This window comes from Fistularia commersonii, chromosome 23 (genome assembly GCF_037954325.1).
Source record: "Fistularia commersonii isolate RoL2024-O1a breed Wild chromosome 23, RoL_Fcom_v1.0, whole genome shotgun sequence".
In the NCBI taxonomy this organism is placed as follows: domain Eukaryota; kingdom Metazoa; phylum Chordata; class Actinopteri; order Syngnathiformes; family Fistulariidae; genus Fistularia; species Fistularia commersonii.
In genome coordinates this window covers 6804808-6825655 of record NC_141306.1, presented here as the reverse complement: position 1 = coordinate 6825655, position 20848 = coordinate 6804808, and the positions used below count along the sequence as shown (strand labels likewise).

At 42.0% G+C, this 20848-nt stretch overlaps 3 protein-coding genes across 7 annotated transcripts; 2 read left to right on the top strand and 1 right to left on the bottom strand.

Annotated features, from left to right (window-relative positions):
* Nucleotides 1–416: 416 nt before the first annotated feature.
* On the bottom strand, nucleotides 417–5918 carry drg2 (developmentally regulated GTP binding protein 2). Of its 5 annotated transcripts, none has more exons than XM_086170864.1 (14): nucleotides 5892–5918; nucleotides 5536–5623; nucleotides 5017–5177; nucleotides 4186–4275; nucleotides 4046–4106; nucleotides 3833–3923; nucleotides 3662–3734; nucleotides 3094–3184; nucleotides 2903–3000; nucleotides 2312–2388; nucleotides 1727–1815; nucleotides 1582–1640; nucleotides 1431–1484; nucleotides 417–804 (listed from the first exon to the last, which is right to left on the bottom strand). In XM_086170864.1, exons 2-14 carry the CDS (start codon nucleotides 5597–5599, stop codon nucleotides 718–720), a joined length of 1095 nt encoding a protein of 364 aa, XP_086026990.1. In that variant the 5' UTR covers nucleotides 5600–5623; nucleotides 5892–5918; the 3' UTR covers nucleotides 417–717. The 5 variants fall into 5 exon arrangements, with proteins under 5 accessions (XP_086026990.1, XP_086026986.1, XP_086026987.1 ...); XM_086170860.1 differs by having other exon boundaries at nucleotides 5536–5628; nucleotides 5829–5915; XM_086170861.1 differs by having other exon boundaries at nucleotides 5829–5915.
* A 41-nt stretch (nucleotides 5919–5959) lies between these two features.
* gfer (growth factor, augmenter of liver regeneration (ERV1 homolog, S. cerevisiae)) lies at nucleotides 5960–8200 on the top strand. The gene is made up of 3 exons (XM_086170865.1): nucleotides 5960–6349; nucleotides 6700–6914; nucleotides 7129–8200. Exons 1-3 carry the CDS (start codon nucleotides 6146–6148, stop codon nucleotides 7289–7291), a joined length of 582 nt encoding a protein of 193 aa, XP_086026991.1. The 5' UTR covers nucleotides 5960–6145; the 3' UTR covers nucleotides 7292–8200.
* Nucleotides 8201–10163: 1963 nt separating this feature from the next.
* syngr3a (synaptogyrin 3a) lies at nucleotides 10164–18184 on the top strand. Its single transcript, XM_086170219.1, has 4 exons — nucleotides 10164–10414; nucleotides 13441–13675; nucleotides 13979–14124; nucleotides 15321–18184. Exons 1-4 carry the CDS (start codon nucleotides 10313–10315, stop codon nucleotides 15528–15530), a joined length of 693 nt encoding a protein of 230 aa, XP_086026345.1. The 5' UTR covers nucleotides 10164–10312; the 3' UTR covers nucleotides 15531–18184.
* Nucleotides 18185–20848: the final 2664 nt, after the last annotated feature.

The window sequence follows — 20848 nt, the reverse complement described above, 5'->3', positions numbered from 1 at the left end:
CCCGGCCACTGAAGAGGGGGCTTGTGAATTTTTCATTACGCCATTGTGTTTGTGTGTGTCGGTGCAAGGAGATCATTAATTGGCTGGGAGTGAAAACTTTCGGGTGAACAAAAAAAAAAAAAAAGATGGCCAGGAGTTCCGAAGACAGCTGAGCAGCAGGGCGGGGAGAGGTCAGAGGTCAAGGACCCTCTCCTGGCAGGACTTGAATGGAAGACAGCTCGTATCACTTTACGAAAAAGGTACACTAACATGAGTTACTTTGGTGATGACAATTAAATGACATGTAATAGTGTTTCCATGTTGATTAAGGGATTAATCTGGACATGAATCTTTCATGAAGATGAAAGAATGAAAGAGTGAAGTTAAATGGAGACACAAAAAGGTGAAAGTTATACTGAAACAAAGGGACTCTTGGAAACACTTATGGACTTTATTCTTTCCTCACCATCTTTTCTTCCAATATCGGTTCATCTATTCATTCTAAAAGGTACATTAGTTGTTTGCATCCACAGCCATCTCTCAGCCGGTCTTTGTGAAATATACAAAATAAAAATGGTAGGGATTTTTTCTTTTTCTGTATATATATTCTACAGTGGTATGTGTTTTTTGTTCCTGTTTTCCCCATTTCCATTCAGCAAAAGCAAAAGAAAATACTCCTGCTTATTCTTTGCTGTCCATCTGACCAGAGTCTTGTTTTTTTTGTTGTTGTTGTTGTTTTTACTTCTTCACGATCTGGATGACATCCTCGTGCTCCATGATGTGTGTCAGGCCCACCCTCTGAGGACTGTACTTGGTACTGGTTCCCTGAAACACCAGCACACAGCAAGGGTCACGTCAGCTCTTCCATCCCGTCAGGACAGCAGGTCCGTCAGCTGACGTCCTAGAGGCTTCCAGAGCTCGGCGGGTTTCATCACCGGTTTTGTGTTTCATCAAAACCCGCTGATACACTTGTCCTGCTGGACGATCTGACTTAAAACCAAAACCGAAAGACGGAGCAGCGTTTTTTTTCTTCTTTCTGATAAATTCACAAATGTTTCTTCCTGAGTCGATTGTGTGACCGGGATGAGAAAAAAATGGCAAGCTGCTGCTGAAGAGGAGTCATCTTTGCCAGAGATGCTCAATAAGAGGCCAGAAAGGTCAAAATATTCTCTAACGGTTGTCCTGGAGTGTCTGGCGTTTGTTATGTTCAAAGCATTTTGATTTTTTGTGAAGAGGATTCAATCAAAACAAAATACTTTGACAGCTATTATAACCATGTTATTGTAAATTATGTGATTATCATCTTTATCTTTCACCTGGGCCTTTTTTGTCACATTAAGGCAATTCGTGTTCTCATAAAAAGAAAAAAAAAAAAAAAAAGCCAAATGCTAATGCTAATAATTGACCAGGATTTGATGAATGTCTGGTGGCGAAAGCAGAAAAAGACTCACCCAAACCAGGGCGTATTTGAACTGGCTCGCTAAGGTCCTATGGATTCGATGGCACTGCGGGGAGAAACACGTCGCAAAGGTTAATTCCTCTCACGGGTGGACGACAGTCCCACCTCTCCATCGTCATCTCTCCGTGTCGTTTGTTACTGACCACGTGTTCTACGCTGGCTCCTCTCCGCATGATGATGGCATCGTTGAAGTCCGGACGCTCTGACGGGGAAAACGAGACGTTAAATGTGATGGAGAGCCCATGTGTACTCCGGCCTTACGAAACCCTCTGCGTTACATGAGCTCACCTCCTCTTTTCTTGGTGAAAATGCAGATCAGCGCTAGATACTCCCACAGCCTCTCCAGTAGGTAGTCCAGGTTCAACTTCATCCCGCAGCTGTGATGCACCGTGTCAGGAAAGAAAATATCAAACGTGATAAGATTACAGATATAGAGCACGGTTAGATTTTGTTAGAACATTAGTGTCGCAGAGACATGACAACCCCCTGTCAGGTCAACTATTAAATCATCCGGTCATTTATTGACTGCCGCCAACGATGAAACGAAGGCTTTAGGAAGACGGAGGGATTGTTGAGATTCTGTCGCCTCTTTTTACTTCCGGCACAACTGCCGCTGTTAGTTGCTGCAATGATTTTCTCATTCAGATCCTACGTGCGTTGTTTTCTTTACTTTGAAGTCAGCGTTCAGCTGTGAGATGCTTTGTAATTTTGTGAAAGCTGCTTTCTGAATTATGGATGAGTGGATGTTAATGTTTGGTTGGTTTGTTTGTGTTTTGGAGGCCAGAAACTGAAAAAAAAATGATTTTGTGACTGACAGCAGGCAGAGACTCGGTAACAGCAGTAGCGTGAGGATGAAGGTTTTCCTCATCTGACCTGATGACGACGCTGTGGGGTCTGCGGGCCAGGCGGTCCACCTCCTCGATGGAGATCTGATCCACCTTATTGTATACCTGTCAACCACACGGACAGATATCAGGGCAAAATGGAATCTGGCAGGAACCATACATCCCATATGTCCATTCACCCAGACAGCCATAGGCGTTGCTGCAGTAAGCATTGCTGTACATTACTAGTTGCCCTTTTTGCACAGGTTTATACAATAAATATATTGTTTATGTTTCTTATTTTTATTTCTTGTTCATTTTCTATTTTTTAATGATACTTACATATCTTACTGCTTGTACATTATTAAATAGCATTATCCCCCTTCTGCTGTGTGTGAATTAAAATTTCTCCACTGTGAGATGATTAAAGAAATATTCTATTCTGAACTAAAAATAAATAAATAAATGATTTGTTTTAGCCACACAGCGCCTTTTCGTTGGATTTTTCCCCCCACTTATTTTCAATTAACCATATATCAGTAAAAGGCTGTCTTTTTAAAAAGATTTTTTTCAGGGCTTTTAAACAATAAAGGCTCCCGCAGTTTGAAGGCTTTCACCGTCACAGAAAGAACAGACGTACATAAAGGCAAGGCATGTAAACTCGGTTCCCAACGATGACGTCAATGAACTCGTCGGGTGTGCTGTCTTCTCGGAAAAGGACCTCCGCGTTGAAGATTTCTGACATGGAGCGATAAAGAACAGTAACCCAAGGGAGAGGACGGGTTCAGGCCCCGGCCGGACGTGCTCTGCCTCCCTGCTTGGAAAGGATACTGTACTCATGAAGGATGAGCTGGACGAGCTTCTCGGAGCAGTGGGTCAGAGGCACGGTGGAATTGTACGAGAGGCCGCCGCCTTTCTTGGGCTGCAAAAAGACCAAAACAAGTATGAATTCACTAATTAAATCGATCTCTCAGAACAGATTAAAACCAAGGAGACAAAATGCAAGTTGATTAAAGGGAACAAGTTTAGCCTTGTGCCACTTTAGGGAAAAGTGCAACCGATTATTATGATTTCTTTTTCCACACTTGGACTAAATGGGCTAAATGGACGTAGACAATTTAAACCCTTGAATAAGAAAAAAACAAAAGTGCATTTATTGTTCGAAAAATTACCTTTATACTTATGTTGAATACTACTGAATTGTATTCTGCCTGCAATACGAGCCACTGGGATGTTATGCATTAATAAATGTATGCAAAACTGGACTTTTAGTCAGAAACAAGTGGAATTATTTAATAACTGTTTTAATCACAGACTTTGTCGGCTTGTTTCTAATGTGCAGGGGAGCGGTCACTTTTCTGTGTTTCATGCTTTTAAAAGGAGGAAATGTCATATTTACCTTGAAATAAATATTGGGTTTTTCCCTGTTGAGTCTAATTCCCACAGACTCCAGTTCTTTTTCTAAAAGTGCTCTGGAAAGACAAAGGAAAAAAAGGGCAAAACTACAAAACTGCTTAAACACATATATACGTACATGCGCACACTTGTACACACACGCACACACACACACCTCTGAACATCCCCCTTCGTGGCATCCAACATCATGATAACGACGTCCGCTGTTCTGGCAACGGCGATGACCTGACGCCCTCGACCCTTCCCTTCAAAGAGGTAGAGGAGCAGCATTTTTCATTTTGCGGTCGATCCTGATGATGATGATGATGATGATGAGAAAGAAAAGACTGCAGATTTGCAGTTGTGAAAACAAAGATGTGAAACCTACCTTGGGCAGCGCCCTCAATGATTCCCGGCAAATCTAGCAGCTGGATGTTTGCCCCTTTGTACTGAAGTTTAAAAATGTTTGGTTTAGGTTGTACGATAACTTTGAACCTATGAAAATGCATATTTGACATGAGCGAGTACCTCGATGACACCTGGTATGCACGTGAGTGTCGTGAACTCATAGGAAGCAGCTTCACTGGCTGTGGATGTCATCAGGCTCAGGAACGTAGACTGCGGGAAGCCACACAGACACATGAGCGGGTGTCCTGACACGAGGTGTTTTTCTCTTTATAAGAAATTGCAAGTCATGCGTGACATTTTTCGGGATCCCTATCTAAACTTCAGTTTTTCCCTTCTTCATTCTTACTCAGTCATCCAACAATTTATGCCAGGCCACGTGGCGGTGGAAGCAAAGGGATCTCGGTCCCCAGCAAGAGACTCACTCAATCCTGTTTTTTTTTCTTTGCTGCCCGAGTTTTCTTTTGTTGACAAGCTGGAACATGAACAGACTGGTACATAAAAATCCCCACTGTCAAGATTCAGCTCCTGCCATGTTGCATCTATCTAAGTTCAGTTTTTTCAGTCCTTCTCTGACAACCAGGGTATCCTGAAATCCATAACACGAGGCAGCACCTGCCATCTGACCCCCCAAGTATTATCCACGATCAGGGGAGAACCACACACTCTCCTCCAAACCGGATCACATATTTCCAATCACTATAAATGACTCTTGAAAATGTATGTTTCGTGATGAAACTGTAAATGTGGCATGAACTCAAACGTACGCATTTGGCAGTTAACTCTAAGAACACTGACAAAACATAATACAATCATTTCATAGGAGACACTGAGAAATGCATTTATTCTTTTTCTTTCCCTTCATATTTATGTTTTTTTACTTGTTATTATATCTTCATAGAATCCCTTTAAATCTATGACTATGGAGCACATCGAAATTTCACCTCACCATACCTTTCCAACAGAGGGGAACCCGATGAGAGCCACACGTGCATCACCAGATTTCATAACATCGAAGCCCTCGCCTTTGGCCCCTGCCGACTTGGAGGGCTCTAAGAGTTGGGCTCTGTATTTGGCTAGCTTGGCCTTCAATAAACCCAGATGGTACTCGGTGGCTGCAGGAATGAATGAGAAAAATATGAATACGCTTTGATCAGTTTAACACCTGATCATTTGTCGACTCGTGGAGAGATATGATATATCCCTGACACTGTCAAACACATGCAGGACATAGTTCTAGATTATAGATCAGTGCTATCTCTTTTAATTACCATATTCCTTTAAAAAGTCACCACTATGTAACAGTTCATAAAATTAAGCGATTATGGCTTCGATTTTCTGCGCTGCTCTCCTTCGATTTGATTTTGACTGTGATTCAAAACAAACAGAATCTTTATATCACATCCATTGAGCGACCAAGTGTATCTGTGACGGCCACAGCTAGTAAGTGGCCCGGCATCCGCTCTGTCTCACCTTTGTTTTTCTGTGTCCGAGATATTTCCCTCTCGATTTCCGCGATTTTCTCCAAGATTCCCATTGTTGCAGCAGACCGGGACTACTTCTACACTATCGAGGATAGAGAACACAAACACAAACGTGTCATTCCACTGTCATGAGCTTTGTTAGCTAACCGGCTAAACAGCTAACAGTGAGAGTTAATAGTTGTCAGTCCGCAACAAAAAAACGGTGACTCAACAAAAACCGCATTAAAAGAGTATCCCCATTAACAAATTGTAGTGCCAGTAGTTCAAAATGTTGCAAATTACCATAAAAATTACACTTGAGCTGAGGTTTTACCACGGCATGCACATATAGTTGACATCACCAACCGGAAGTCGTTCCGTCCCTGTCCAGTGTCCGACCGGAAACAAGGAACCTTATGACAACAAATGTTTGTACCGGGGACTTTTACCGCTTGTGCAACCTGGTGGAAGACGCAGACCGACCCGGTCGATCGAGTCAATATTTAGAGGGGGTTATGGTCCCACTTACAGGGACACGAATACCCGCAACACGATTTTTTTTCCATTATTTGTTTTACTTTGTAAGGTCCTAAAGTCGTTAGTTAATGTAGACAGCGAACATGGCTGCACCCACAGCAACGCCCGGGTCACCCGCTGACAAGCCGCCCGGGTTTGATGGTTTGTTGTCGGCGATGACCGTCAGAGAACCGGGGGACGGACAGCCGGAACCGAGCGGGCTTGGGAAGAAGAAGCCGTGCAGGGCTTGTACCGACTTTAAATCTTGGATGAAGGTCCAGAGGAATCAAACGACAGCTGTTGAGCAGGTGACAAACGTGTTGACGACAAACTGTTTGGATCAGATCTTCCCCAATTCTACTTCTTGTTGCCCCTCCAGACCCCGATCATATGACTACAGAGACAGCAGAGTCTACCGTCCATAAACACATGTAAACTAATGAAATACATAATATCGCTTTTTTAGTGTCTTAAAAATACAATTTTGAAAGATACTGCTCACACGGAGGCTTTATGGAAAAGTTGCACACTTGATGTCCTGCTAATATTTTTCATTGAAATAACTAGGCTTCTTATGCATGTCTTTAATATGAATGTATAATAATGTCTTGCCATCTGATATCTGAGTAATTTTCTTTTTTTTTTCTTTTTTTTCTAGGACCAAAAAGCTGCCGAGTCCCAGCCACAACAGGAACCGCAGTGCCCGTTGGACAGGGAAGAGTTGGGACGAAGCACCTGGTCCTTCCTACACACGATGGCGGCATATTACCCAGACCGACCATCTTCCATCCAGCAGCAAGAAATGGGGCAGTTCATTAATCTGTTCTCCAAGTTCTTCCCCTGTGACGAATGTGCAGAAGACCTCAGGGAGAGGTGAGTCCTCGGCCGTGGGTGATGTCAGTCTCTGTGAGTCTCACAGTAAAAGGATTTTTAAAGTGATTTCGCTCATGTGGATGTTAGTTGAGATTAGTTAGGAATGAGAAGTTAAGACCTGCAAATGTTTTAATCTGGTTCAGTTGCAAAGAGACTCCAAAGATGAACAATTACTTAAAAGAATAATTTTACTCACAACCATTCCTCGTCCCAGATTGAGGACCGACCAGCCGGACACCAGCAGTCGCCATGCTCTGTCTCAGTGGTTCTGTCGGCTCCACAACAACGTCAATGTCCGTCTGGGCAAGACTGAGTTTGACTGTTCGCGTGTGGACGAGCGCTGGAAAGATGGATGGAAAGACGGTTCCTGCGACTGAGAGATCAGGACACGATGAATGTTTTTTTTAAAACTTTGTCTGGAAACGTCATAATCTCCATCCCTGCTCTGTGCTCCAGAGAAATTCCATGTGAAGAGAAATGAAGAACTGCTACTCTGTACATTTTCTTATTTTGTGGTTTGTTAATGTAACTGATCTGGTAAATACAGCAGGTTCTCTTTTGCAAAACTTGGCTGGGTTTTTTGTTTAAATACAATCCAAAAACCATGCAAAAAAATCACTTCACAGACAAAAAAAAATGAGAGGGGATGACAAAAAGAAGGACGTCAGTTATCATTCAATTATCAACACTGGGATTATCACAGGGAATCCAAAATGTCTTTTCATTGTCCTCATCATATTTTTCACTGCAAATGTATTTATATCTGCATTAGCCAGTCCCTCAGTCATATGCGTGATTAAATTCAGGTGAGTTTGATGCCAATGGTCTTCAGCGTGCACTGGATTTTCATTCAGCAGCTGATTTGACTCCCTGATATCTTTCATAATTATCAGAAAACTTTGTTAACATTTTTGTTTATATAACTTTTAAGCAGACTTTTGTTTTGAGTGATTAAGTGTGTCATCTTTATCCCAGTGATGGGACAGGAGACACAACAGCTGCTGCTCTCAATCATAACATGAAATATTTCAACAGATGGGAATTGTAAAGTGGGCCATCCTATGTTCATTTTCATCAAAAAAAAAATGCTGCCGCATCTTCTTTTGATGTGTCTGACAAAATAAAGTAATTAGAATATTTTTTAGCTTTTTCATATCTATATTTGAAAAGTAAATGAATAATTAAATGTGTTAATACGGGTATCAACAGGAAACAAGTATTCATTTTTAATATTGTGTGTTGTGGAGTTTTATACTCATGATATAATATTTTAATTACTGGTTTCAGGTAGCTTTGGAATAAAACATTTCAAGTCACATGTGGTTGACATTGACACAATTCTTACCATCTAATACGAGCCATCCAATGACGTCCAACAAATGACTGAATCAGAGTTCATAAACAGCTGTTTGTTCATTACTAAATATTCATTGTTGTTTTAGCAATAAACATAGGGATAAGGACTTGAACCACAAGGAAACAGGTGTGACCTTGGCAACAAGACGTGGGTCTCTGGACATGTTAAACACTGAGTCGGGCGACACTGCCATCTATTAGTGAAAACAAGAACTGCGCGCAAAAACAATCTTACAGCCATGATCATCAAACAATTCCTTTTTTCTTTAACATCTACATACACAGACAAAAGTTAACATTTGATAGTTAGGTCGATATTTCCTTTAAAATTTTTGTTTTAACTGAATGAATTATTTCAGTGGCATAGGGTTTGAAATGAAGAAGGATTTTCCAGTCATTATATTGTTTAAGTGCACAAGTGTTATCATGAGGCCTGACTGGTTCAACATTGGTGAAAAGTTAAGATGATTTCGTTCCTGTTTGTAGTTTCATATAGTTTGTTTTAGTTTTAGCAGTTACATGTTATGAAAAGTCCCCTTGATGAGTTTGGATATAAAGAATATGAAAGACTTGAATAAATGAGTACAGACTAGTAAGAAGTAGAAACAAAGCTTTCATTGTTCATTTTTTTGTATGCCAGTCTCTTTTCTGCTGCAGGAAGGTCAAATCCTCTTTCGCGAAGGAGAGCCTGGCTTTTGGCTTTACTTTGCGACGATAGCTGTAACAACATCAAGGACTTGATGCTCCAATTCGGACAACTTTAAAAGCACTGTCAATCCTTTATGTTTGAAGTTGGAAAACGAAAACGAAACACTGACAAGTACAAGTTCAATGTTCGAACCACTCGGTATTGTAGAACTACTCATCCGCAATGATCAAACCGCATTTTGCTTGAGTAATGCAAAATGAAGTTTACAAGCTTTGGATGGAATCCAGGGCGCAGGATAAACTCCTTTGGGTAAACTCCTTTTCGAGCGAACGGATCCGTGAAGCTATTTTACAAAGTGCCGATGTGAATGAAAGGATGTCACATGTCTGCACTCGGGAATGTATCGAGGCTCAGACTCACTGCGCTGACAAGAGTCACACCCCTGAAAGCTGCAGGACTTCCTTGACCTCCGTGACCCAGATGTCAGTCTAGTTTTATTCCACCCGCTCGCTGCGGCTGAGAATATGGAAGCGGCTCAATCGGCGCCTCTTGGACAGGAGTCGTTTCAAGCGAGGAGCCTCATTTGGCTCTGGATCAAAGCACAAGATAGGGAAAGTCCAAAAGATGCAACTCGTACCTAAAAGGTTCACTTCCCGGATTAGCCCTCCCTCTCGGTGACATACCTGGAGCACAGACGGCTCCCGGGAGTTTTCCATCCTTACAGAACAATGGAAATCAGCTCGCTGTTTTCCATCACCGCTCATAGGAGACAGTTTCACACATCTGAGACAAAAGCAGCCAGCAGCTGAGTCACTGTTCCCAAATCAAACATGGAGGTTCTGTCCATCAAGGCCCTTGCGTGCAGGTGAACGGGAAACTGCAAGTGCGTTTATTACTATACACATTACGGTACACGCGTCGCACCTTCCAGGGAGCCGCTAACGACGGTTCACGTCGACGGTAAACACATGACCGGGACGCGGCAGCCAATCACAGCGGAACTTCATTCACACGTCGGGCCGTTATCACTTCAACCTTTTGTTTTCGCGTTTTGCCATTGATTATTGATTAGTATTTTTTTTTCTCTCTATGACCTCCAGTCATGGATGTTCTTCCCATTTGATCCACACTTATCAGATTCGGATTGAGAACTTCCTCCAGCGCGGGCACGTCTGCGCGCCCTCGCCGCCTCCGTACGCGCTCCCAACTCTCTCTCTCTCTCTCTCTCTCTCTGTTTCTATCTATCTCTCTCTTTCTCTCTCTCCCTCCCCTCGCCTGTGCGGCCGTGCCCGCGCACCGGACCCGTCCCTGCCGCAGAGAGCGTCGGCGCGTCCGTCCGTGGGAGCGTGGGTGCCGCGAAGAGCGCACGGAGAGACAGAGAGAGCGACAAAAGATGGACGGAGTGGGATCGTTCGGAGCGGGCCGCGCCGGGGCCGCCGTGGATCCGGTCACCTTCGTCAAACAGCCGCAGACCATCCTCAGAGCGCTGTCCTGGGTGAGGGGCTCTTATCACAAACACACACACACACACACACACACACCATCCTTCCATTTGATTTCATCGGATTTTACGCGTGCCCGCGCTTGTGTACCTGCGCGACACCCGTGACGTGTTCCGATGGTGAACGCAACCCCCCCCCCTCCACACACACACACACACACACACACACACACACACACACCCCTCCCCCGCCACCGACAACCGGGACGCGGCTCGGGAGAAGGACGGCTCGTCCCGGGGTGTTTTCCCCGCCGCGTAGGGGTGGAACCTCGGCCTGCTGGCTCTGTCGCTCATCTCATTCCTGTTGTTTAATATTATTTATTTTTGTTTTGTTTTTTGTTTTTTTTACAAACACGCCCAAGTTGGATGCAGAATACAAATCAAATGAATGGATAATTAGAAAACAGCATCCGGGATGTTCCGTCATTCCCGCAGCGCTTTTGTTCATTTCCGGTTCGTGATTTTGCTTATTTATTCCAAATCGCCGTCGTCCGTTATCTCGCCTCTGATTGGTCGGCGCTCACCACTGCGCACGCGGGGAGACGCTCCGTGGGGTGACGTCTGATGGATGACGTCACCTTTGGGCGGCGTGGAAGCGCTCCTCCGCGACCGGCCCACGATGTAACGGCGGGTTTTGTGGGGGGAGGGAGGTTCACGCCGGCGTCTCCCCGTCTGCTGCTCGGGCAGAACCGGAACCGTCTTTTATCATCATTGTTATTCTTATCATTCTCATCATCATTATTATTATTATTTCCAACTACTACCAATAATAACAATAATATTACTACAACTGTCATTACTATTACTATTACGATTGTTGTTGTTGCATTATTGTTATCATCTCGATGATGATGGGAGTGATATTATTGCCATCATTATAACCGTAACGATTACTTTTATAATTATTGTCATTGAACAGCAATAATACTTTTATTTCTAATAATAACATAACTACTATCATCATTACTATTATGTTTTTGTTGCATTATTATATTAATAATGATAATAGTATTACTACTATTATCATTATCGTTCATATTATTATTAACAACAGCAATACGACCAATATTACAATTATAGTTACTTTTACTATTATGATTGTTGTTGTAGCTTTATTATTATCACAATGATAATAATTTTACAACTATCATTATTCCCAGAATTTTTATTATCACTGTGTTCCAGTTGACATCACTAGATCTTATAGAGCGTTGTGTTCTTGTTCAAGTCAACTCATTTCTGGTGCTGATACAGAATTTTGGGTGACGGCTGATTATTAGAGGACAGAATCACCCGCCCACCTCTGAATCAATGGGTTGGATCGAATTTTGTGCACAATAGAATAATATGAAGGGGGAATATAAGTTCAGATGTTCTGACATGACACATGATTGAACTTGAAACCATGGTAAGGAAGGAAAGTTTGTTATGGTGTGCTCTTGAAAAGAAAAAAAACATTTCAGATATTTGTGTTGCACAAAATTTTGCAAGCTTCAGGAAATCAGAAGGGGTTTTTGGTTATTTTTTGATAATTGGCTCGTCTATACAGTCCTACAAATATGGCACTACGAAAAACACTGATCATTAAAGCAGTTTGAAATATGCTAGACGTGGAGCACTTCTTGCTGGGGAAGCCCTGAGTCGCTTTCTCTGAGCTTTCTTTCCGGATCAAAACAAAGCTCTGATGGCAGACGCTTTGTAAACCTCTACTGCTCCTAGCCTTCCCCTCCACCGTCTGTCTGCAGAACTTTATTGACAACTCAAAGAATGCAGAGATTCAAGTGTGAAGGAAATGAGACAAAGTGAGGGCTGGCAGAGGATGAAGTGGCTTAAAGATAAGAAGCTCCCTTCTGATGAATCTCACCATCTGATCCCAGATGTTGATTAGACTCAGTGCCCAAGCCCCTTTTTCCCCATTACAGTATTATTCTTTCACAAATTTGCTGGAAATTCCAATTCTACAATGCACAGGTCAGGTATTATCTCTATTTCACTAAAAGCCAGTGAAAAATATACATTCAATCCATTTAAATCACATTTCACTTTAGATGACATTTTTTCAATGCCTACTTGTGACTTTAAATGTTTTTTTGCATTTTTGTCATTACTTCTTTAATTCTCTTTATAACTTCACTTGGGTTATAGATGTTTTAGAAAGTCACCTGCTATTATTGAGATTGTGAGCAAGCACGTGATTCGTCTGAACTGTGGATTTGACATTATCCCATTGTGTGTCCCTCCACCATCATATGATCTAGGCCCCAGTCTGGTAGTGTACGCGTGTGTGTGTGTGTGTGTGTGTGTGTGTTAGTGTGTGTGTGTGTGTGTGTGTGTGTGTGTGTGTGTGTTGGTCACATGGTTGTACTCTGCCATTGAGGATAAGTCAGCTGACCTGGGTGGATGTGCACGTCTCAATAGAGGGAGGAAGAAAAGACACATTTAAAGATGAATGTTGTTGGTTGTAAATGAAACCATATAAAAGCACACCAAAATTATAACATGTCACAAATAGGTCATGGATGAATGTTTCTACGTGATAACTGAATTATTTACAGCCTGTTTAGGAATATTGATTTAAACGTTACCATTGTATAGTATTGCCACTGTTTTGAATACTATTGTAGTCATCATTAAGTCTTTAAATAAAAAAAATTTAAAAAGATAAGGAGTTTTACAGTTGTAGAAAGAGAAATGCTTACTAAGACAATGGATCCTTATTTAAGAACTGGGCAGTTTAGATGATTAATTAATCACTGAAAAATGAATCGATCATTATGTCAAAAGATGTGATCCATCAGCATCCAACAAGATATTGGGTGAAGGTATTATGAACAGACTCAAAGTTTTATTTAATGCTTACACTTCCATCTTATAAGCAAACAATAAAATGTTTGTCATGTTTATTAATAGTTATTACTATATGTACTGTTAACCTGCCTCATATGAATGCCCCTCTGTTTCTCTTTAACCCTGCATCTGATGCATTTCTTGATTTTTTTTTGTCTTCCTCCGAACCACAGATTTTTTCTCTGGTGGTCTTTGCCTCCATCGTGAACGAGGGTTACGTGAACATGGGCAGTGAGCGGCTCTACTGCATCTTTAACAAGAATGCGGACGCCTGCAACTACGGGGTGTTTGTGGGCCTGGTGGGCCTGCTGGCTTGCTCCTTCTTCGGCCTATTGGACTACAAATTCTCCTCTATCAGCTCCGTAAAGGACAGGAAGAAGGCAGTAATGCTGGAGATCGGCTTCTCAGGTAAGGCAGCGGGGAGTGGGTAGGGGTAAACCAACGGGTTTAGTCTACTTCCTGGTTTCAAAAGTAGAAACCACTAAAGTACTGTTGAGACTGCTGATTCTGTAAGATACCTCACCTGCATTTATCTAAAGTAACTAATGTACATCAGGCAGGTCCTCGCCACAAATCAGCTTCCTGACGTGCAGACAGGAACGAACAAGGAAGAATCGGAGTCCGTCAGGAACAATAAAAATAAAAAAGGGATTAAACATAAATCACAGGAACGAAGCCGGGGGGCTTAAACTGTGCTTTGGGTTCTTGCAGGCTTCTGGACCTTCCTGTATTTTGTCAGTTTCTGCTTCCTGGCCAATCAGTGGTCTCGGGCCCAACCTGACGAGCTGCCGATCAACCAAGCTGCAGATGCCGCTCGGGCCGCAATAGCCTTCTCGTTCTTCTCCATAATCACCTGGGTAAGAGCTTTCTTAAACACGCAAACAGGTTTTAAATAAACCTCCATTTTCTCCTAAACAAAGGATGCATAATGACAAAGGTGCCCAAGTAGTCCCAATCCTGCTCGTGTATCGGTGAACTTGTCTGGCAAACTGCACCCTAAGGGCCATAAAACTCAGCAGCAAGGTGTCTTTACAAATATCCACCATCCAAGAAATCCACAGAAGTGCTCATTCGACTTTTGGGGTCAATTTGGTTTCAAAAAAGCAACAACAAAAATCATTCAGAGCTCTTTGGATCGTCACCCATTCTTGATAAATGGCCATCTCCTCTTCTCCCCCGGTTTAATGACTCACCAAAAAGATGTTGACAGATAACGAGATCAACAGGCGAGAGCTGAGGTGTGTTTTTTACTCTCCGGGGCAATCATTGCGTGTATAAATGGAAAAGCTAGACTGTGGCCTGACATTTAAATAGCAGAATGTATTCCATATTAATAGGGTTAAAGGTCAAAGGTCACGAGCACAGCATCAATGACCCATTTCTGACCAGATTTGATGTGAAAAGCCAGCCGCAAGTCGGAAGCTGGGTAACTTTAAAACTCTGCAGCCCAGTTTCGCTTCTCCAGCCGTCATTACCGAGGGGTCAAATTTCTTAACAGCAGGAATCCTTGCTCAGATGAGAACCACTGGGTGGACAAGAGCACAATGAATCAGCTGGTGCTTATTGTTCTTTTGAATGCTAGCAAGCGGGTTTGTCCCTGAACGCGACATCGCTTTGAGAGATGTCTGTCTTCGACCCCTTTCCACAACATTTACCAAGCTTATAGAAAAGTCCCCCTGTGTACGGAAGTAGGATATCCGTATCATCGTCTATTTATTAACTGGTTTAGCCCAACTCTTCACATCCCAAAACATCATTCCGAGTCCCAATTTCAAGAGGCTTGGGCCGATGAAAACAATTGAATCAACTAAACAACATTAAAACCGTTCTGAGCCTGTTCTGTCCAACCGGATATTTGTTTTATTCACTGTGACAAGAGGATCCTGGTGAAATGGATGTTATTGTCGTCTCTGTTGAGGCCGCATGCAGCCACCACCTCCAATCTCATTTCAGGGCGGATTCATGACGACAATCTTACCCCTTAAACCGCGACACTCGTGTTTTTTCGGAAAAATGCCGAAATCACTCTTACCCTGTTTCTCCCAACGCCCAGGCTGGTCTAACGGTGCGCGCGGTCCAGAAGTACCTGCTGGGCACGGACATGACCCTCTTCACCTCGGAGCACATGGACGGCGGCGCACCGACCCAGCCGTACCCCTCCAATTCACCGGGAGGAGGCAACAGCGAGTCCACAGAGGCCTACCAGAACCCACCTTTTACTGAGAACAATGCAGCACCCACATACCAGGTTCCTATTTACTAAACGGGATAGACCTGGGGGTGTGGGAGGAAGGTGAGGGGAGGGGGAAGAACACTTGCTTTCTGTGATGTTACACCTACAGTTGTTCATGTGTTGATCTGGGCTGAGTTTTCGATGACAAAACAAGGCTACCGCTGCTTAGTTTCCTCCTCTTGTTCCCTTTCCCCACCGTAACATTCCAGCTTTCTCCGCGCTTCTTTCGACCTGAATGTTCGGCTCACTTTCGCACAAGATTTCGGAGTCCTCAGATCAGAGCGGGCGATTTAACAGAACGACGAAAAGAAAATAAGAGGAGGAACGGTAGAGGAGAGGAAGCCACATTTGCAGGATTCAAACACAAAAATACTTTAAGGAGGGATCAACTAGTGAGTGACTGTACCGCAAAGCAGTATTAGATGAATATAGTGCTACAGGCACAAACATCCAGCACCTTCATCTTATTCTCCTCGTTCATCAAACACCTCAAAATATTCCCTTTCATGCCAAACGGTTGGTGAAGGGGGTAGTTTTTCACTCCGGTGCGATCAGGTCGTTTCCCTGTCTGTACCCGCCGCGGTTAAAAGTGATCACGTGAATCTGCATGTTTCCAAACTTAGAGATCAACTAAGTGCCATACTGTACTGTGTGTCTCAGACAGTGACTTAATTTAGTAGGTTTCCACATGCTGTAAAAAAAAAATAATAATAATAAATCAAAAAAAAAAAAGAAAAGAAAAAGAAGACGATGTTTTGTGAACAAGTGCAATATCACATCCTCATGTAGGTTGGTCTGTGTTCGTACGGTCGGCTTGTCAATGTCAAATCAGACGCGCTGTCTCAAATGACACACCGTGCTTTGACACGTGTATCAAACATGTAACCACCTCCACAATCATATAAATCATAAAACACGTGAAAATCTTCAAGAATAAGTCTAAAAAAAAATTTTGACTTCCAGCAGGGACAAAATCCTTCAAGTAAATCTCACTTGTGCCAAGTGACTTCAGGTCACAGCTGCACAGGTGACCACAGAATTGAATTTTTAAACCAGCCGAATTACGGTACTTGTCATCTTTGAGTAATTTTTTTTAAAGTAAATAGACAATTAAATGATTATGCCAAAATACCAAAAATAAAATGTTAGCTTTGGCTTCTTTTAACTGACAGAGGCGCTTGTTGCACTCGATTCAATCCAAAAATTTCTTTGGTAGCTGGATAATAGTTCATTGTTTGTCATCACTGGACATTTGCTTTCTCCGGTGAAGTTTCTCACAGATCCTGACAAAACCACAGAAGTTTACCTCTCATTTTGGTTCAAAAGACACCGAACATAAATCACGGTTTTGTTGCCAATGGCACCACAGGCTGAATAATCCTCACGTGTGATTATTTAAATGACGATAACCCTGCGCAGTGTCCGCTGCGTCGCATCCACGAGACCGATACGCAGTGTTTCATTTCAGACAGCCAACTATCTTGACTGTATTAAAAAAAAAAGGGGGGGTGTTTATGTTTACGTTTTAGAAGCTGCCAAACTGCCCTGTGTTCTTATCAATGTCTTCTGATGACCACATCACTTCTCTGTTGTTCATGTCCGGGGAGGGGATTTTCTGCGTGGGAGGATTCAGTGCAGTCTCAGGCAAAGACACCAGGACGTTAAGGATTGCTAGCTGCCTAATTCTCCGATCCTGCAATCCAAAGTGGAGGTTTTTGAAGTGATGAGAGGGATGGGGGGGGGGGGGGGTGAATTTGTGTCGCAAAGCCCCCCCGCCAGTGTATATAGTTACCATGACAACGATGTGGTTTGTAGCTGTGTCTCAGTGTGTCGTGGTACACTCGTCATCAAGTGAATAATATTGCTGCGTTGTGGGGGTTTTGAGTGTCCATGTGCACAATATGCACGTGTTTGAGCATGCGTGACATCTGGGTCTACGTGCGTGCGTGCGTGTATGCTTGGGTGTGTGCGTGGCTATGAGTGTGGTTAATTCAATTTTGTGGTAAGTAAAAGTTATTTTCCCGACTATATACTAACCAAGGCTGTAAGGTGATGGAGATCTTGTCTGACACAATCATTTTCCCCACAAAATTGGAAGAAAAAAAAAAATATATACATATACATATGTATATGTATATATTCAACAGGTAAACATCCCATGCAAAGTCTTGTCAGTGCCATTTCCTGGTGGTTTCTTCTCTTCTTCTGTCATGTAACACTCAGAGGAGAGCAGGCGCTAATGGAATTGAATGCTTTGATTATAATCATAATAAAATGCATTGATCGACTGTATAGAAGTCACTATATATTAAATACTATTGCATTATTAAGTTGACCCCAAGATGTTTGCAAAATAAAATTCGGTTCTAAGCGTCTCCCCGCTGATCATGTGCAAGAGTTTGCGTGTGTTCACGCTCTGAAACCCAATTTTAACCGGTGCTAAAGAATTCTCAAACCAGAAACACAGAAACTGACACAATCTGAAGACGAGTGTCATCTGAAACTGTTTACAGTAAAACACATTCTTCTATGAACAGTGTAACATATTTCTGAATATGTGTGAGGTTATTGGCTCTCCAACGTACACAAGACAGTCAGATGACACAGTCAGGTTTGTTCGGAAGGCAAATGGAAAGCGAGCTGTTGATAGAATCCTACTATTGTGTTTTGTTCTCCAACCAAAAGGCAGTAAAAAGGTTAAAAAAAAAAGTTTCCAAACAGTTTAAGATCTTCCATTGAGTGTGGAATTGACTAAACGCTGGTTTGGATGACAGCTGTAGGAAGAGGTTATTCCCCTTTCAATACATTACCTGAGAGTGGTATTTAGAAAAACAGTATTGACTCCTAACTTCCAGACAGCCATCAGTTAGTTTACATTCTATTAATATCAACTTGCACAGGTATCTCTTCAAGAGAGGACCAAGTCACATATCCTCTCTGGCTAGAAATTAAAAAAATCAACATGTCTCCTGTGGGTTTTCTTCCTTATCTTTTTTTGGAGACCTTTTTAGCCCTACTCTCTTCTACAGGCAGCTTCTGGGCCATACAGTAGCACCACCTTAAATGCCCGGTTTACAACCCATTATCATTTTGGCATCAGGTGTCAATTATGTTCGGTTAACTCACAAACACATCTTTTAATACCCAGATATTCAAAACATTTTCCTTCTATATATCAGAAATCAAAATGGAATTGCTCCTAATGGTTATATACAGTGCATGTCCCGCATGTACATAAGACTATTGGGTGACTCCTCTGTATATTTCACTATGGTGACGTTGAGGTTTAAAAGTCACTTAATTCATCCAAGTCTCACCAAATGTTCGCATTAGGTGGGGGAAAAAAAATGCTCTGTTCAGGTACAACTTCCCACACATGTTCCACTGGGTATCAGGATGTGCATTTTAGTTTTTTTTACGATTACTTAATAAAAATGCCTCAGAAACTGTCAATATGTGACAATGGTTTTGTCATTTTATGGTCATCCTATCCTGAAATCGATAAAAATTTGAAAGTGTTGGGCCGCAGCCGTATCGGAGCGGCTGTCGGTGGTACCCGAGGACTGTCATGAAGTTCGGGATGCCGCCAGGTTGTATAATACTTTCTCAGTGCTTTGGTCTCTTCTTCAGTCGGTGTGGTAGATTAAAAATAATAATTCAAGCATTCTGTGTTTGTGCTCTGGCCCATGTACACTAATGTAGTATTGGTTGTAAATCCAGTATGTTAATGAAGTAAATGGACCGTGTGTGTGATGCTGTCCGGGCTCTGGTTCGTCCTGTACTACTGAAAAAATGTGAGTCCTGGTTATTAAAGTAGAATGCATTCTTTGTTGGAAATACTTACGACTACTTTTAAAGGGACTGTCTGCACCGGATCTGATGTGATCATGCAACACTAAAAGGTGACGGTGCCGTTCAGTGTGGGGTTGTTGGTATGATACTTTGCATGGATGTTAGTTTTTCCGCCCATAATACTGCTTAGAAAAATGAAAGCCCATTGACCCACAAACAAATAAACATGGATTTTAGTGTAACACGTTACTTCTGAGTTGTTTGTTATTGTTCTGAAGGTGTATGTGTGTGTGTGTGTGTGAACTCCTCAGTGTAAAAACGCTGTACAGGGAAGTGTGTCTCTGTTTGTTACTGAAAGTCTCTGGACTGCCGTCTGAATTTCATGCCAATAAAGATAAAAACCTCTTTTGGTCTGTCTGTTTCTGAGAGGGGTAACTGTGTGACGGTGTGTTTTTCCTCTTTATTTTGGTGGATGAATGCATACATGTGTCTCACATTGACACAGAATTTCATCAAGCAAACATTTGAAATGATTATTCTAAAAATACTCCCAATACAATTATACAACAATACTCCACTTGAGAGTCCTTAGTCAGCCTATTGATAAAACAATGTACCAACTGCCAATAAAGTAATAACTGGATATTTAGGGAAAAAAATGATAGAGAGCAAAATGTATTATTGCATGTATTATTACAATTATTGTTTAGTTGGTCAACTAAAAATATGGGGGGGCAGGGTGTGTGTATGTGTGTCTATGATAAGTTATGTCCCTGTGTCGTATTCCTGAACCATAGAAGTGCAATATTAAAAGTTGCGACATGAATTTCAATGGATCCCACTTTAGATGAGAACCACGCACGCACACACACACAAATCACAAACAGGTGCTAACAGCTTTATTGGAGGCGGACAAAATAGAATACGCTGCTATACGGTGTATACGCAAATCTCATGTGCATGCACGCACTGACGCACACACGCCCACATGAAGCTTTAAGCAAACGTTCCTGAGAGAGAACAGTGTTTTCTCATTTTCAGTTATGTAAAGATTTTTGCCAGCATGAAGAATTAAAAAAAAAAAAAAAGATAAAAAATGAATAGCAAGAGACTTGCTTTGAGTCATAATCATAAAATTAAAATTAAGTCATAATTCTGAGAAATTTTAACTGAGGATTAATAATAGAAAATTGCAACTCAAAAAAATACATATGACTTGACTTTGATAATATGAAATATTCTAATGGTTACTCTTATTTTGAGGACAATGGAATTTTTTTTAAACATTAATAGTCCCAAAGGTTAGAATATCCAGGTTTTAAAGCTGTTTTTTTTTCTTTCCCATCAGTCTCCTCAGGAATCTGTGGAGGCTAGAGTCTTTTCTGATGAGCGCAGCGCAAGTTTTAACCATAAATCATACAAGATACATACAAGAAAATGTTGACACCTCTGTGGACTTGCTCAATTTACCAATGAGTCAACAGGTAGAGACAATGTTTCACTGGAATATGGAGAAAAAAAAACAACATTCATTCCTGTTAATGTTAATCATCCTT

Excerpts from the sequence above, each read along its gene's own strand:
- drg2 (XM_086170864.1), bottom strand. The coding sequence starts at position 5,599 with ATGGGAATCTTGGAGAAAATCGCGGAAATCGAGAGGGAAATATCTCGG. Across the intron at positions 2,389-2,902 it reads TTTACATGCCTTGCCTTTAT|GTATACAATAAGGTGGATCA; the intron begins GTACGTCTGTTC and ends TGTGGTTGACAG. Across the intron at positions 1,641-1,726 it reads TTTCACCAAGAAAAGAGGAG|AGCGTCCGGACTTCAACGAT; the intron begins GTGAGCTCATGT and ends TTTCCCCGTCAG.
- gfer (XM_086170865.1), top strand. The coding sequence starts at position 6,146 with ATGGCTGCACCCACAGCAACGCCCGGGTCACCCGCTGACAAGCCGCCC. Across the intron at positions 6,350-6,699 it reads AAACGACAGCTGTTGAGCAG|GACCAAAAAGCTGCCGAGTC; the intron begins GTGACAAACGTG and ends TTTTTTTTCTAG. Across the intron at positions 6,915-7,128 it reads GCAGAAGACCTCAGGGAGAG|ATTGAGGACCGACCAGCCGG; the intron begins GTGAGTCCTCGG and ends TCCTCGTCCCAG.
- syngr3a (XM_086170219.1), top strand. The coding sequence starts at position 10,313 with ATGGACGGAGTGGGATCGTTCGGAGCGGGCCGCGCCGGGGCCGCCGTG. Across the intron at positions 13,676-13,978 it reads GCTGGAGATCGGCTTCTCAG|GCTTCTGGACCTTCCTGTAT; the intron begins GTAAGGCAGCGG and ends GGGTTCTTGCAG. Across the intron at positions 14,125-15,320 it reads TCTTCTCCATAATCACCTGG|GCTGGTCTAACGGTGCGCGC; the intron begins GTAAGAGCTTTC and ends CCCAACGCCCAG.